This window comes from Callospermophilus lateralis, chromosome 1 (genome assembly GCF_048772815.1).
Source record: "Callospermophilus lateralis isolate mCalLat2 chromosome 1, mCalLat2.hap1, whole genome shotgun sequence".
In the NCBI taxonomy this organism is placed as follows: domain Eukaryota; kingdom Metazoa; phylum Chordata; class Mammalia; order Rodentia; family Sciuridae; genus Callospermophilus; species Callospermophilus lateralis.
The window spans coordinates 25735956-25753743 of NC_135305.1; the positions used below are offsets into that span (position 1 = coordinate 25735956).

General features: G+C 38.0%; 1 protein-coding gene across 2 annotated transcripts in view; it reads right to left on the reverse strand.

Annotated features, from left to right (window-relative positions):
* Window positions 1-208: 208 nt before the first annotated feature.
* The window catches only part of Abcb1 (ATP binding cassette subfamily B member 1), a 179584-nt gene continuing 162004 nt past the window's right edge, over window positions 209-17788 (reverse strand). For both annotated transcript variants that reach the window (XM_076860686.1, XM_076860677.1), the window contains exons 22-28: window positions 15920-16020; window positions 13595-13735; window positions 11488-11644; window positions 10783-10980; window positions 4659-4865; window positions 1563-1709; window positions 209-801 (exon numbers count right to left, since the gene is read on the reverse strand). In XM_076860686.1, coding sequence (XP_076716801.1) covers window positions 598-801; window positions 1563-1709; window positions 4659-4865; window positions 10783-10980; window positions 11488-11644; window positions 13595-13735; window positions 15920-16020 — 1155 coding nt within the window. In that variant the 3' untranslated portion in view covers window positions 209-597. The remainder of the gene's footprint in view (window positions 802-1562; window positions 1710-4658; window positions 4866-10782; window positions 10981-11487; window positions 11645-13594; window positions 13736-15919; window positions 16021-17788) is intronic.

A 17788-nucleotide genomic window follows, 5' to 3' on the forward strand; every position in this document is an offset into this window, starting at 1 on the left:
GAGTGTTAAAAAATTCCCCCAAATGAATGGGTTTTTAAAGAATCTACTTTTAAAAGCCAAAATTATCCAGAATATTTCAACTGAAAGTATGCATGTATGTGTGTAAATATATATACAATATACATACAAACATATGTATGTATACACACAGACACATTTTGAATAAAAGACTCTAATCATATGAAAGTTTAGTTTTATTATAGGCACTTTATGCAAATGTTTCAGTGCTTCTTGCTATTTATATAATCTATTAGCAAGGCAGTCAGTTACAGTTCAAATGAGAAAGTATAAACAAAATTATATACTTCATCAAAAACAAATCTGCCTGAAATCCTTTTATAAATTCTAGAATGCAATTAAAACCATTATCTGCACCCCCCCACCCCGTATTTGATGTTGTTGTTTCTATTTATCTTCCTGTAATTATAATGTCTCTGAAGATTCTGAACTTGATGAAATAATGTTCAATTGTGGAAGAAAATGTTAAACAGATAACTACATGTTCCAATAAGCACTTGCTTTGTAAATTTGATTAAATGCCATATTTAAAAAATATATATTAAAAAAATATTTAACATCTCACATGGTCACAGTTCACTAGCGCTTTGCTCCAGCCTGGACACTGACCATTGAAAAATAAATGCCTTTCTGTGCCAGCAGCTGTTGATGTGTGCCATGCTCCTTGACCTTGCCGTTCTGAAACACCACAATCATGTCTGCATTCTGGATGGTGGACAGGCGGTGAGCGATCACAATGCAGGTGCGGCCTTCTCTGGCTTTGTCCAGGGCTTCCTGGACAACCTGTTGATGACAGTTACACAAGTTAATTCTGATAATAACCTCTCTGTAACAAGCCCCACAATTTTTCAATATGTCCTTCTTAAACGGTTGGTGCCAGTGAAATACAACAGATTTTAGAAACTGAGGGATCTCTCATACCAGAAGACAACTGACCCCCAGTTTGGATTGCTTCTGAGACACTAGGTTATTGTTCTTAAAGGTATAGCAGTAAACAGAGTTCATCCAATCGTTTAAAAATATTTCCAAATGTGCCTCGCCATACAACTTTCCTAAAAGCATCTCTCCAATCCAGCACTGCAGCAAAAGGGCCAAACTCAGCCTCCTTGAATTTTAGAATTTTTAAGACAGAAGACATAATCCCTCTTGTTCAGATAGCTGAATTTTTAACCTTTTCTCAAACTGAAAATGATCATCAATATTTATCTTAAGGTACAGCCAGATTTGAACTTTACCCTACCCTCACCCCTCTTCATGCAGTTGCCGAGGAGATGCTGCCAGCAGAGGTGGGAATGAGTCTCCTGAATGCAGCATCTTAGATGAACACAAAGTGAGGCAGAGCTGCTATTTTGAAGTCTAAGTGCTCTAAGACTAATCTGTTTGTATCCTCTTAACTCTCCTAAATAACAGCTACAGAAAGACTTCAAATGCTACTGACATAAGCAACAATTTTTCTGGCTAAATTTTGTTCAGAGAAACGTGTAAATTTACACCTTTCAAAGATAATCGATTCGAGTGTGGATGAACCCAGTATAAATTCTCACCTTTTCACTTTCTGTGTCCAGAGCTGACGTGGCCTCATCCAAAAGCAAAATGTGTGGCTGTCTCACAAGGGCCCGAGCTATGGCAATGCGCTGCTTCTGCCCACCAGAGAGCTGAGTTCCTTTGTCTCCGACTCTGGTGTTGTATTTCTGTAAACAGGGTTTGGTTATTATGAAAGCAGAACTGATGATAAAATTCAAACACACAAATTACTCACAGAAAACAGGAAAATTTTCTGATGAGATAATTGGAAAAATTTAGGTACAGAAGTTAAGGATGAGCTCATGGAGTGTTAAAACAAAAAAAGCCCTAGATGCTAGGTTTAATCATTCTGATAAGAGACATTTGGGCCTTAAAATAAGCTATTTAATATAAATATGCCAGAATTTTTATAAAAAATAATATTGTTGCCATCATCTTATCTTTAATCTTCTGGTTTCATTATATTTGGAACAAAGATGGGTAGGAAAAAGGAAATGTGATTTGTTAACAGGTGATACATAATAATTGAAGCTCATCCTATTTATAACCAGCAGGTGACGCCCTCTGCATGATTTTAAAGTGAAGAAAGGAAAATTCCTGAGATTTTAGTCTTTTGGTGTCTTTATGAAACTATTCCCAACACCTAAATAATTTATTGGATATCAAGGAATCCCATTTTGATATCCAACTACACCTGGAGACTATAAAATTCACCTTCTATTTAGGGTTGCCTGTTTTTATTTGCTGTATCTGGCAAACCTAGTTCTGTGGTGTTCAGAATAAGGTCTTCTCCTTAGATGGAGTAAGAAGACCCCTGGCAAGGTTTTGGCAGATGCTCCTGGTGGCTCCACCCCTGAGTTGTGGCTGCCTCAGGTAGCATGTCTCGTGTGAGTGCAGGGTAGAGCACTGATTCTGTTGAGGCAGAGTGGAGCGGCGATGTAACTCTCCAGGAAGGAGGGCAATAAGCAGCCTCCTGCAGGGTAAAGTAAACCCCAGTACTAGCCACTTAGGAGAAGTGGGACCTTATAGATAATAGGACTTCAGTGTGCTAGTTTGGGCACTGCCCAAGACAGTCATTATGTCTACAGGTGTGCTTTGTGTGCCAGAGACCACAAGTCCAGAAAGGAAGGTCCCTGAGGTAGATAAACATGAGAGGGACAGGATATATTTAAAGAGCTGATAATTGTTATCCTTCATATTTGTGTTTTGTAGCCTGCATCAGTCTCAGCTGGGCTGTTAGAATGCAGACTCTTCCTCCAAAGTGTCTTATTCAGCAGAGCGAGGGGAGGCCTCGAAATCTGCATTTCTAACAAGTTCCCATGCAATGCTGATCCATGTTCAAAATTTAAGAATCATTGTAGTATGCTGATTTTTAAGTCCTTTGGGTATAGACCAAGGAGCAGGATAACTGGGTCAAATGATGGTTCCATTCCAAGTTTTCTGAGGAATCTCTATATTGCTTTCCAAAGTGGTTGCACCAATTTTCAGTGCCACCAGCAATGTATGAGTATATAGCAGCTCAATTCACAATAGCTAAACTGTGGAAACAACCTAGATGCCCTTCAATAGTTGAATGGATAAAGAAACTGTGATATATATACATAATGGAACATTACTCAGCATTAAAAGAGAATAAAATTATGACATTTGCAGGTAAATGAATGGAGCTGGACAATATCATGCTAAGTGAAGTAAGCCAATCCCAAAAACCAAAGGCCGAATGTTTTTTTCTGATTAGTAGATGCTGATCCATAATGGGGAGGGGAGCATGGGAAGAATGGAGAAGCTTTGGATTGGGCAAAGGAGGGGGTAAGGAGGAAAAGAGGCATTGGGCAGGAAAGACAGTGGAATGAGACAGACATCATTACCCTAGGTACATATATGATTACATGAATGGTGTGACTCTACATCATGTACAACCAGAGAGTTGAAATGTTCTGCTCTATTTGTGTACAATAAATTGAAATGTATTCTGCTGTCATGTATAACTAAGTAAAACAAATTTTTAAAAATGGAGAAAAAAGTTGAGGACCACTGACTTTTCATTAGTAAAGGGTTTGGAATTCTATACTTTAAGGGTTCTAGCCTCAAGAAGAGTCAACTAGACTATTAAAGGAGAAGAGGGAATTGTGCCTCCTTCTTGGGGGCCTGTGGTTGAGAGTTACAGTAACTGAAGAAGAACTCAAGAAAAGAGAAGTCTTAGGAGGAGTTAGGGCTACCCAGTGCTACCATCTTTCCCCTAGGAGATTGTCTTCCTCATCAGTTTGAGGCTACTGGACTTTATTTTTTAGAGGGTACTTCCTTATAATAAACAACATAACTAATGATAGTGGGAAAGAGTAGATTAGCTAGGTTGAGATGCATTTCAAAATACAGGACCTAAGAGGGCCTAAGAGATGGTGAGAGATCTAGTGATCTAACTTCCTGCAGGGATTCAAAGGATGGACATAGGACAATGGCCCAGGGAAGTATTGAACAATCAACCCTATAAATGGAGCTTGGGGTCCACAGAAAATACAATGATTGAAGATTACATGACACCAGGGTCATACCAATGGCTCTTAGAGACAGTCATCTTCCCACATAGGTCCTGCTCTCTGTTGGCCCTAACTCCAGAGAGTGAGGCTGGAAGCTTAGAGGATAGCCTCAAGAGGCAGAAGTAAGAGAAATGGAGGAGAGAAGTGGGGAGGCATGATACTTCCTTGGTAAGACAAGAAGCAGCACATCCACAGGTAGAGACAGGCCCTGTACTTGAATTTGGAGGGAAAGGCCTCCCAGATATTGTACAGAGGGGGTAGAACTTCCGACCTAGAAGCTGAAGATTGCTTTAGATCTGTTCCCCTTGGGAAATTCTTCTCTCCTAAACCCAAATCCACACAACACTTTCACCTTTTCCTTATGTGGAGAATCAGATGATGAAGTAAACATAACATCTGACCAGGACAGGAAGTATGGCTACATACTTATATACAGGTGTGTTGGGGGTGTGCTTTGGTTGCTAATTTCTTCTCTTCACCTTTAGGAAACCAGCTCTTTAGAATCAAATGATAGGGGCTGGGACGTATGGGCCAGGGTTGCTACATGCTCCTGGGATCTTAATTTGGAGAGAGACTTACATCAGGCAGTGATTCGATGAAGTGGTGTATGTTGGCCTCCTTGGCTGCTCTCACGATCTCTTCCTGTGACACAACCCGGCTGTTGTCCCCATAGGCGATGTTCTCTCCAATACTGCAGTCGAACAGGATGGGCTCCTGGGACACAATGCCCAGGTGTGCTCGGAGCCACTGGACATTCAGTTGCTTTATATCTTTGCCGTCTAGTAGCTGAAAGCAAAAGTTCACAGGGCAACTTTAGGATCAGTGCACTTTTGAATTCAGCAAAGTAGAAATCATCATTTCATATAGCAAAACTAAAAAGTTACTGTGAGATTAAGGAAAGGGTATTTGTTTGTTTTAATTTGGATTGCAAAACTTAATCCAAAAAGATCATCATTGTATACTTTGAGAGAATGTCATGTTATCTTTTTACCTTGGTTTCTGGTATATGCACTAATAGAATAATGTCCCCATTCTCTAAGATATTCATGTCCTACGTCCAAGAAACCCGTGAATATATTACGTTACACATGTCAGAGGCATTAGAGCAGCAGATGGAATTAAGGCTGCTAATCAGCTAACCTTAAATAAGGCGATTATCCTGGCTTATCTTGGTGAGCCCAATGTAATCATCAGGGTTCTTAACAGTGGGAGAAGGAGGCAGGGGAGCACCAGAGCAGTGCAGTATGAGGAGACTTGATCAGTCATCGCTGGTGTTCATGATAGAGAAAGGGGCCACAAGTTGAAAAAGGCAAGAAAATGGATTTTTCCCTTGGAGTTCCCAGAAGGAACACAATTCAGCTGACATCCTGATTTTAGCTTGGTGAAATTATTTTGGACTTCTGACTTCCAAAATTATAAGATATTAAATCTGTGTTAAGCCTCTAAATTTGTGACGATCATTTATGGCAACCCAGGAAACTAAGACGATGTCTGATTCTTCTGGGTTGTATCCTGGCATCCTTTTATTTTCACATCTCAATTTTTCACAGAAAAAGTGTTCAGCATCAGAATGGAAATAAATAACAATTATGACCACATAATAGTTTTGTATATAAGGTTTCTGATCTGACTTGGATTTAAATGGCTAAATGGAATAGAACCAAGCTTGGCAAGGTAGCTACTGTATCTCTCCATAGTTGTTGATACTGGGGAAAAGAATTAATTTCTTTTAGTTTCCTGTGGGAAAAACATAAATGGTGATGATTCACAGATTCACAAAATCAAGGATTAAATAAGATCTTTTGGGCCCTGCTTGGCATAGCCACCAGACACAGAGTAAAGAGCTCAAGGGCTGAGAGCAGTTTGTAACTGTGTAGGTGATGCACTTGGAAGTACAGAGGATAAATACTGAGCCCCAGGAGGAGGAAAGGAAAGGCTGCCCCTTCCCTAGGATCCAGTTCCCTAGATTATCCTGCAGAAGACTGGGAAGGACCCTTTATAACCTTGCTGATGAAAATCCTTGCTCTCTGATCAAGATATGCCTATTGAATAGATTTGCTCTGCAAGAGAACTCCTGGCATTCAAATGAGAGAGCTGTTCACGACCTCTGAAGATGAGAGCAGTAACTCAGCTTTGAGCTTTGCTAATGCAGTGATAAGTATTTACTGAGCCACACACACACTCTGTGTCCTGTGTGGCTGGTTGGGGGCCTCTGGGAGAGTGCTGGTCAGAGGTAAGGTAGATAGATCCTTGCTGTAGGAACACAGCTTCTGCCTACAATGCTGGCAGGTACAGGGACAGAAAACACAGCCATGACCTTATTTAGTACCAAGCCCAGTTGCTATGGAGATCATTCTGAGCATTTATGCTCCGGGCTTCCTTACAGTGCAAATACGTGAGGGTGGAAAAATAGAGGCTGGTGAAAGGCAATAAAAACCATGCAAGGATGTGGTTAAAGAGCAAATCTTATTAGATGGAATACTGTACTTGAGAAATGGAAATCTGAGGAAAGAAAGACCTTAAAAAAATATTTCAGGCTTCTACCCCCGGGAGGAAAACAGATACTATCTAATATAATCATAGGCAAGTCTGAATAATCTCAGTATTAATGAAGAAATTCATTACACTGAATATGATAAACTCTAGGGCCCTGTACAATCCTAGAATTGCAAATTATATAAAATCTATGTTAACTGAAGAATCCTTCAAGGAAAACATATTTAGAAGCCCAGAATGTAAAACAGATGAAAGCACAATTTCATTGGCTGAGACATGGCTGTGGTCTGTGGGAAGACCAAGGAACTCTAGGGAATTTGTTGAAAACTGCTTAAAGGACTGCGGCCTAAACAAAAGCATAACCAAGAAAGGAAACATTGACAAGAAATAATGTGAGGCCAAATTATAATGACTAGCTACCTCTATTGGAAAGTATCAAATGTACCATTTGCTTTTATTAGTGCAAAGTTCAAATGTTAAATACATACTTTTTTATGCATATGTACTCTGAAATAATAATAAATTTTAAAATCAAGCATGGATAATATTGTAAATTCTATGACAAGCATGTTTCATATATTCTTATTTAATCTGCACAACTCCTTTTAGGAGGTAGCTATGATTTTAATCTGTATCTTATAGACAAGGAAATGAGCAAAGTTAAGTGACTTCGACAAGGTCACACAGTCCAAGTAGTAATTAAGGGCACCTGGGTTGGATTTAATTGGCTTTAAACACTATGGGATGGATTTGTACCAAATGTCTCATAATTAAAGATTATTTTCTGTCCTCTCTTAAGAGAGAATGCCTCCATCTTGGCCCAGATACCTCCTGGGTTATAACCAAACAATGATGAGGGGCTTCTAACTGTATCCTAGAGGGGATGGAGGACCCTCACCATGGTGCATGGGATGGACCAGAGAAGGGAGAAAGGCATGTTTGGAGAGGGCTCAAGCTAATAAAGTCCCCTTAAACGCATGTTAATCCTGATACCTGAATAGTGTTCCCACGGGAGGGAGGCCAGCATGTCAGGGAGCTCTTCACTATAAGCATTTATGGCAAATTGTCTAAAAAGAAGGCCCCAAATCTTTATGGCCCCAGTATTGAGATTTTGTTGAACTTCTTTTTCATTTGAAGTACATATTTATTTTGGAACTTTATTTTTGGATTTGAAATTTTGTTTTATTTAATAGAATTCTTAGAATTGTATAACTTTCAGGTCTCACAAACTTGGGTCCTCTCCTCTTAACAATTTCGTAGCATGATTTTTAAAGATTCTGGACAATTCGGCCTAAACCTTCCTTCATATTTACCAGTTCAGCAGTTCTCAAACTATAGAATCACCCGAGTATAAAAACAGTCACCCTGGCCTACTTGACTGATCCTGTGTGGCTGTGTTCTTTACTAGCTCTCTAGGCCATCCTAATACACACCAAGGTTTGAGAACTACCATTCCAGGTCAAGGTTTCTCAAAGTATGATAGAAGGCCTGCTGATGGTCATGGGAATTTCTCATTTTCAGGGTGCTCCTCTGGTTTAACTCCTTTTTTCAATGCTTATGATTAAGCAATGCTAAAATCTGCAGAGTCATTTGTACACAGCAATAAGAACTAAATGATACTAATCTTCCTGCCAAATTATTAAGGGCTACTAATTGATATTTATAAAGAAAGCTTGGCATATGTACTTGAGTTTATTGGGGGCACTTCTGCTAAGAAGTCTGGCTGCTGTGCATCACTTGGCAGTATTTTAAGGCTCTAGTACAAATGTAATGGAGCAGATAATGGACATCCTTGCAAAAAATGAGGACTCTTTGTTTTCAGTGCTCTCTTGAGATGATTATTGTCCTATGCACTCAGCATCCATTTCCACGTTCTTCTGTGTCAGCCTGTCCATATATCAAGGGACTAGAAGGCTAAAAACTCTTTCCCAGGCTTCCTGGATTCTGGAAATGAGTTGAGTCTATCAGTGAGATTCACTGTGTAAAATCTGGGAGGCAGAGCTTACTCTCCATTAGCAGCAGGGACAAACTAACACATGGGTTAGGGCAGATGGAAGTTTTTGTAACAGCCAGACTCAAGTCTTGTGTCTTTAGATATGGAATAGCTATGGCATTAGCATAATTTTTTGCAACTTCCTGGTCATAGGATCACAGCTGTAGTACTGTGATTTGGAAGCCTGGGAGTAGCCTATTCTATTTTCACTTTTTCAGCCCTTCCAAGGAGTAAGCACCTAATTCCCTTTATTAAATACTTATCTCCTTGAAATACCTAGAGTGATTTTTGCTTCCTACACTAAACTATAACTAATATCACCCTCTTTAAGTTATGCTGTGCTTATGTTTATGCACTTGTAAAATAATAATTAATTTATTCTCTTCTTGTGTAATTATTTTACTGTTGACTATTGTTTTCAACTCCAACATTTTATTACCGCCAAGTGTTTTTTCCACTGGAAAGTGTTTATGAATATGCTGGCTGTACAATTTTTAAAATTCTTCATACATAATCAGAAAAGCTTGAGAATCATTACTCTTACTGAATTCCCTATTTCAGCAGAACAGGCCTCTATTTTCACTGAGATCAAATCACTTACCAAGTGCAGTTTCCATTATGTCTTCCTCTGAACACTACCTTGAGTGCTCACCTATATGCAAATCCTATTTTTCCCTTAAAAACAGCCCTAAGCCTAACTTCTTTTTAAATCTAATGCATGGAAGCATATGACCCATCTCAGTTAAAGTCTTTGAGGGCAAACACTGTCCTATAATTATTAGAACACAATGTTTAACATGCTGTTTAATAACCATCTATAAGGATCTTAATCAGAGACTGAGAACTAACATGTTCTCCCAAGTGCTTCAAAATGTCAGTGATGACTTCATTTAGAATCCTCTGTTCAAACTTTAGCCACAAAATGGAAACACAAAATCAGAATTCACAGAAAACAGAAAAGTGAAAATTAGAAACAAAGTCTTGATATCTATTAAAAAAGAGACTGAGTAAAGCCATAGCTATCTTTAAATAGAGTAAAAAAATATTTCTGAGTGATTGATTGCTATGGGGAAGTAAAAAAGGGCCCTGGATACAGGCTGAAATTCGTTTCAGTCATTAATGCAATGAGGGTCAATATGGCGTTGGTGGGCATCAGTCTGACTATTGGTCAGTGCCCACACAACATGAGTTATTAAAAATTTTGAACATTACCTCTGAGTACAACCCATAACTAAATGCCTACATAATAAAAATTTTTTTGCTCTAAATTCTGTTTCCTCCCAATCTGGCTCTTTTTCTTCCCTTATTTTAGTCATTTAAATTCACTACTCTCTTCAGATTCCTATATCATACCCAGCACCCGTAGAGGCACTCAGTTTTACTGAATGAATAATTCTGACTCTTCACTCATCTTTTTAGTTCAGAAAACAAAAGGTCATGCCTCCATATTCTTTATCTACTCTCCTAATGTGCCACTAGCAGTCTATTTTTTGTCTTGGAAGATGTTTCAATGTCCTCTTTACCCCAGTAGTATTATCTCATCTTTTGGCCATAAAAATGCTCCAGATTCTCACTCCCAAATGTGTTCCTTGGACTCTGCCCATTCAGGTTATTGTTCTAATTTGTCTCTCTTTCATCTTTGATCTTTTTAATAGTTTACACTGAAATCTCTCTTTCCCCTCCTAACCATCCTTCAGTCATGCTTACCTGTTTTCTATTATCCCCACTTAAGTGCAAATATAAAATGTCAGAAATAGCTCATTAATTGCCAGATCCTATCATGTCTTCTCAGTCCTCATCTTATCCAGTCTCTGCATAGCTTCTGTCCTTGCTGACCATATTCTCCTGCTTAAAACAAGACTATCCTTGGCTTTCATCTCACTTGCCTTTCCTAGTGTCCCCTTTGACTTTATGGATATTTCACTTTTTTGCTGGCTCTTCTCACATAAACTGAAATCTCATCATAGCAAGGGAGATGGGTAGTGAGAAGGCAGCTCAGAAAGCAGAATAGAGAGGCAGTGTTGAGAGGGAGGCTAAAGAAGGTGCCGGGGCACATGACCCAGCTTGGACCCCAACCTAGGCTGTCACACTTTATTTAAGAAGAGCTATTGTTTAAAGGTTTGAAACCCCTCGGTTTGTCATCAAGAATGAAACACACCCAGTCACTGAGACAATGAAAAATCAGAAATCAGCTGAATATGAAAGTGTGCTTACCACTGTCCCGGCCAAGGGGTCGTAGAACCGCTCGAGAAGCTGGACAACTGTGCTCTTCCCACAGCCACTGCTGCCCACCAGGGCCAGTGTCTCGCCCTTCTTTACCTGGAGGCTCAGCCCCTGGAGAACTGGGATGTTTGGTCGCATGGGATAGTTGAACATGACTTCATCAAATGTCACATTTCCTTCCAACATAGGCTAAAATGGGAAGAGCAACAGTAAATTTGATGGCCTCAGTCATATCATCAAAACACAGGGTAGAACTAACTTCCTTTACCACCAGGTGTCAGAAAAGAGTGAACAACTGTGACAGTTAAGCTTATCTCAAACTGCTAGAATGTAATAAATAAGATCTAAAAGAGTCAAGGCTTGTATGGCAGGAATTGTTAACACAATACAAGTATATGACACAAATGTGTAACTCAAATCTGTTCCCCCAGAATAATGTGTATATAAAAAAAAGAACCCGCCTCATTAATAGGATTTGCTTATAAAGTGGGCAGTATTCTTATCTCCCTATAATTTGGTTACATAAAAGTACTAGATGTTAAGATTTATTATTAGCATTTATTAAAATAAACCAATGATCTAGAAAACTTTGTATTATCACTAGCATACAAAAAAGCCCAAGTTTTATTAAATTTCCTCTGGATATTTTCATTCAGGAGTTAGGAGTAAATTATATATTTGAAAGAGCAAACTCACTGGCTTTAGGCCTTCCGTGCTATAGCTGTCAATCGCTGGGATTTTCTCAATGATCATGATGATATGGGATGCTGACACTTTGGCTTTGGTATAGTCAGGAGCAAATGAACTGACCTGCCCGACAGCCATGGCACCAAAGACAATAGCTGAAAATACCCTGGAGAACAAAAGGCAGAACATGTCACATGGGGAAGGCTGCAATGCTAGTAAACTGCCCCTCTCTGACCAGGGAGTGCCAACTCAAATAATTATGAAACAGATGTTAAAAAAATAAAACAAACACTTATAAGTTCATGTCAGTGTGAATGATTGCAAAACAGTCCATTTTATCATCTCTCTCTCTCTCTCTCCTCCCTCTCCCCCTCCCCCCCCCCTCTCTCTCTATCTTCTTCCAGTATGACCTGAGCTGCACTTCCATTTAAGAAGTGGATTTGTTTTCCTACTCTCTGAATCTGGGTTGGCCTTGTAACATACTTTGGCCCACAGGATGTGGTGGAAGTCATTGTTGACAGTACCAGGCTTGTGCCTCCGGGCCTTGGTACTTTGTTCTCATGTTTGTGTTCTCTCTCTGTCACATTGCTTCTCGCACAGAGATGAGTGAGCCCAGATAAAATCCACTATACCCAACCCAAATCAGCAGAACTGACCTCCAGATTTATGGGCAATATAAATATCATTCTATGTCACTGGGGTTTAGAGGCTAGTTGTACATAGCATTACTGTGGCAATCAACAAGGAATGTAGTTAGTATTGCTGAAAGGACATCAGATTCTTAGAAAACCTGTGAACTATGCAACAAAGAAAAAGGTCCTCATATACCTGAAATCATGCTGTTTTCACGATACATCTGCATCCTAACGTGTGACATGGGAATCACAGCCACTTGAGGTTGGAAGGACCTTAGAGGCATATTTGGTTCCCACTGTTTGTGCCTGGCTATTTCCCCTAAATTGGCTTCCGTCCTCTATTTTAGGAAGTAGTATGTTTGATTAAGTCTATTGTTTAAATTTTCTTTTTAAAACTGAAGAAAAATCTACTTTCTTTTCCACAAGACAGCATTTAAAATAGTTTTGAAAAGGTCCTTCACTTCTTTGATAACTCCTGTTACTGCTCTCCTCTGGAAACGTTCATCAATGTGTCTTTTTAAACAGTATCCCAAATAAATCACACAGATGGTTAATTTTGTCCTTGCTATCATTGAAACCTGTAGGATCTTTTCCAAATGGGCTGGTTTTAGCCAGATTTCCCCTTTCCTTTACTTACTTGGAAGATTGGTTTTTCAAACTTAAATGCCCAAGTGTCAGGAACTTTAACCAATTCAAAGGCTCAGAGTAAAGCAATATAATCGAATAATTATCTGATCCAAAGGCAAACAGCACCTGCATATCATTTGTCAGGCAGACATATTAGAAAGTGGAAATTTTAAATGTTCTGTTAAGCTCATTCTGAATTAACTGTAATTCATAAACAAGTCAATGCCTAAATAGGATGCTATAATAACACATTATATTATCAGGCTGATGTATTCTATGTTCAATGTAAAACTTCATTGCTATTAATTATGTGTGTTGTTAAAGGGCAGTGTCTTAGCTTCACCAGTCTAGAAGCTCAGAAAGAAACCCCAATACCAATAATATCAGATTTTGATTTTTAGGTTACAAATACAAATAGCACCTGCATTTCATTTGTCGGACATACAGATTAGAAAGTGGAAATTTGAATGCAAATTTATCCTGGAATCTCCCCAGTTTCATTCATGAGCTGCTCTGTTGGAAAACTCTTTAAAAGGAACCATCAGACTCCTTGCACAGGGTTAAGTTTCTGCCCAAATGCCAAGGCCTTCTTGAGACTTCTGCATTGATTTACTCTACCACATCACAGATTCAGAAAGGTCAGGCTATGTGTGTCAGCACTGGGAAGAAAAATTCCTGATAAAACCAGGTTCTTCAAAGGAACACATGGAGGAGACTCTGAGGCAAAAGGCCACTTTCTCAATCACCAAAAGGTTTCCTGCAGGTTCACCATAGAGCTTTCTGCCTAGACACAAAGTATGTTTACCCCAGATTTACCTGCAGAGTTAAACTTCCAAGATTAGCTCAATACTTACAACAGAACATTTTCAAATTCCATGTCTCCCCTTTCTACCAAGAAGGCACCAAACCGGAAACAAGCAGCATAGGAAAAATACATCATTGCCTGGGTGAAGGAAAATGTGATTCCAAAGATGTGTGCTTTCCTCAAAGAGTTTCTGAAAAGGAGACATTTGAAAACTTACTTGACTTTCATTTCAGACCTTAAAATATAACTTTTGATGGGTGGGCAATGGGGCTCAGAAGAGTGACGAATAAAAATGGATTTAATTTCAAAAGAATTAAGTTTGATCCTCATTTTACTTGCTAGTTGCATGAGTTTAGGAAACTAACTTATCTCTAAGTCTCAGTGTCTTCATCTTTTTTTCTTCCCCCACATTATTTTATTGGTGCAGTTATTTTTATTATTTTTTAAATTTTATTGGTACAGTTTTACATAACAGTAGGATTTGTTGTTACATTTGCATACACACACAATATAACAATATGATTTGGCCAGTATTATTCCCCCCTTCCTATCACTCATCCCCTGGCCCCCTTCCTTTATTCCACTAATCCCCCTTTGATTTTCATAAAGATTCCCTCACGCTCATCACCTTTCTTGTCCTTTTTCTTCTCTAGCTTCTACATATGAGAGAAAATAAAAGACCCTTGACCTTCTGAGTCTGTTTTCCATCTGTTTTTCTACAAATGATATAATTTATAATTTTTTTTCTTTATGACTGAGTAAAACTCCATGGTGTGTGTGTGTGTGTGTGTGTATGTATGTATGTATATGTGTGTGTGTGTATGTGTGTATATATATGTATATACATATATATATATATATATATATATATATATATATATATATATATATATATATCTCACATTGTCTTTGTCTTTGTTGATGGACACCCAGGCAGGTTCCATAGTTTGGCTATTATGAATTGTGCTGCTATGGACACATAAGCATGTTTCACTATAGTATGATGACTTTAATCTTTAGGATAAATACCTTGGAGTGGAATAGCAAAGTCACATTGTGGTTCTATGCCTGGTCGTTTGACCAGCCTTCATACCAATTTCCATAATGATTGTACTAATTTACAATCCCACAAACAGTGTAAAAGTGTTCCTTTTCCTCCACATTCTCTCCAGCATTTATTATTGTTTGTATTTTTGATGGCTGCCATTCTGTCAATGTCTTCATCTTTATGGCAGGTTTAACTACACCTCAATATGTTGAAGTAAAATAAACTAAGCCTATGAACTCTGTGAAAAGCCTTCTAGAGACTCAGTTGAAAGTTCCCTCTCCCTATTTTAACTACTGGACACAGAATGAATGTGTCCTCTGTAGTGAATATTCATTCCACATATATTTACCCAACATCTATAAGCTGCAGGAACCAGGCTGGGTAACACAGAGGCATAGGCATGGCACTGCCTTTGGGGACCAAGGAGTTGAGCTAGATAAGTACTTATGTAATGGAGGTACCTTATGAATAATATGCGAAGAAAGAAGCATCACTTTACTCTGGGGGTGTTAGAGAAGATTTTTACAAGGGAATTAACGTTCTAGGATTTTCTGAGTGACACAGAACTACGTGATGCAGAGGTGTGGTTAGGAGCAGGTTGGTAAGTGGGCAGTCTTCTGGGCTTCCTAACGCCTATTTCAACCATGATCAATTTTGCTTTTATCTTTGTCATATTGGAGACTTTATTGGTCTCCTTTCTATTTTCATGAGATCACCTTTCTTTTTTATTAGTCCTTCCCCCACACTCTCTTTAACTTCCACTTCTGAAAGAAAACACTCAAACCTTTTCAGAGACAAAGGGTCTGAAAAACAAAAAAGTTTGAAAACCTATCAATACAATCCAGCTCTCTCTTTTCTTAGTAGAGAAAAAATTGAGACTCAGAGAGGTTGGGCCCTTTCTGGGATGCCCATGTTAAAGGAAAGACAGAAGGTTTCCATTAGGGGAGAAATAAAGAAAGGAATAAAAAATATACTCAGGAAGCACCACTCCTTGGTGTCCCACAGACACTTCGAATTTCATGTGACCTAAAGAGCTTTCATCCCCAACAATAGCAATAATAGGGTCATCGTCTAACTGGGCATCAGAGAGACATCCTCAATGCCCTGTTACTCTTCCCTCACATCTGTTACCCACCCTGAGAGGTTCTACCTCAGAGATGCCCCTGCCTTAATTTGTTTCTGGTCATTACCTCCTGAATACAGGTGCTTCCTTTCTGGTACTTTCTCTACTTGAGGCCAACCTTCTGGCCCAAGAAATACTTGTGAAAACAAATCTGATGATTAAATGCTCCCCACACACCCCTCCAACCCTTCAGTGGTTATTACCTGTATGGTATGTGCAAACTCTGTGCATACATATTCTCAAACTTCTGCTCCTGAGTCAAAGAAACAACAGTGCGGAAGTTTTCTATTGCTTCAGTAGCGATCTGTAATAGATATCACCCATCACTAAGAGGCACAGGGCAAACAGGGGCAATTAATTTGAATTCTATAAAGCAGGTTAATAAAATTAATTTTATGATACTATATTATTTTTATCATTTAGTGTTTACCTATGAACATCTTTTTATGGAAAAGGATACTGAGTAATTTATACAAAAGTTTCAGGTTTGGAAGAGATAGAAACTGACTCAATCTTACCTTCTTTACAGAAAGAGAAGCCAAGACTTTAAAGTGACTAAGGCACTTACCTAAAGCCAAACAGTGTTACACAGTTTTACAAAATTAATCCAAGAACTTGGTATTTCACACCTCTTGTAGGACTCTTTCTTTTATGATGGTCACATTTAAGTTCACAGTTATTTTATATATTTTATATATTTAAAATATATAAATATACATTTATATTTTTCTCTTTGTAGCAACTCATAAGAGTTTTCAGAAAATGTTGAAAAGTCAAGGAATGTATTAAAAAGTTACATATTAGTGTATTTTACATATTAGCTTATGTATTATAATTTTTCCCGTTAAGCATATGCATCTTTAACAAATTAGGGAATAAATTCAGACTTGCTTATTTGCCATTATTATTTTTTACACCATTATTTTTTGCCTTAACAAATATTAAGAATATTTTACAGGGTCATTAAATATATATTAATAGTGGGATTTTAATGGCCACTTAATATTCCTGTCAGGCATTCTTTTATTGTTGTACAATGTTTTCAATTATTTTATTATTAAAACTGTTGTGATAAATGTCCTTGTACCTAAACACTTGCCCACACTGAATGGTTTTCTTAGGAAAAATTCTTAAAAATGAGATTACTGGGTCAAAGGGAATACATTGTTTTTTTAAGGAACATGGCACATATGGCCAGTTTTTTCCAGAAAGTTTCTATCATTTGGTTATGTTCTAATTACATGTTACTTCCTGAAAAGCTATTTAATTAGGGCGTGGACATCCTTTGCTACCTTTTGGAGTCTGGGTAAAGGGATGTGGAGAATGCAAGAAACACTGGTATACTAAATCAGATTTCAGTCTATGTCACCATGGGACCTTGAGCCACCCCATCTCCTTTTCTTCATCTGTAATGTGAGGGAGTAGATGAGAGGGTCTCTCAGTTCCTCAAACTCAAATATAATAGGTCACTAAGATAAGTCACTCAACTATTTAAGATGTTCTTCCTGTCTCTGACCTTTTTACTGGTCAGCTGATTCGAATAAAGTCATTGCATTAATTTACAGTGATTTACAACTGAAACGTTGTAAACATGAAATCTCACTTATTCTTCACTGAATCCTACACTAATTATCTAACTTAAAAGATAACAGCAAATATTTCACAAGACATTAAGTCAGTTTTTGAAGGCTAGTATAAAAAGCTATTCAAAGAAAAAAGTTAATAACATATTCTTAAAAACAAAATCTTACTTAAAATAAAATTAAAAATATTCTCTCTTTTAGTGAGGCAAAGACTGAAGTATGTTTACCAAAAGCTACTTAGAAAGGAAGAAAATTTGCAGATTTAATTTATGTTTTTATAAGCTTCTTTTACACATTTAAACAATAATGTACACTCATTTTAGAAGATCCTAAAAAATACAGAAAGCATGAAATTAGAGGAAAAATTCACCTTCAAACTCCCCAAAGGCAATCCTTGTTCAGACACATTAAAAATATTTTTAATTATAAGGATTCAAACAAATAGAAGAGGTTTTCTGGATCAGTAATAACATTCTACAAATTACAGCA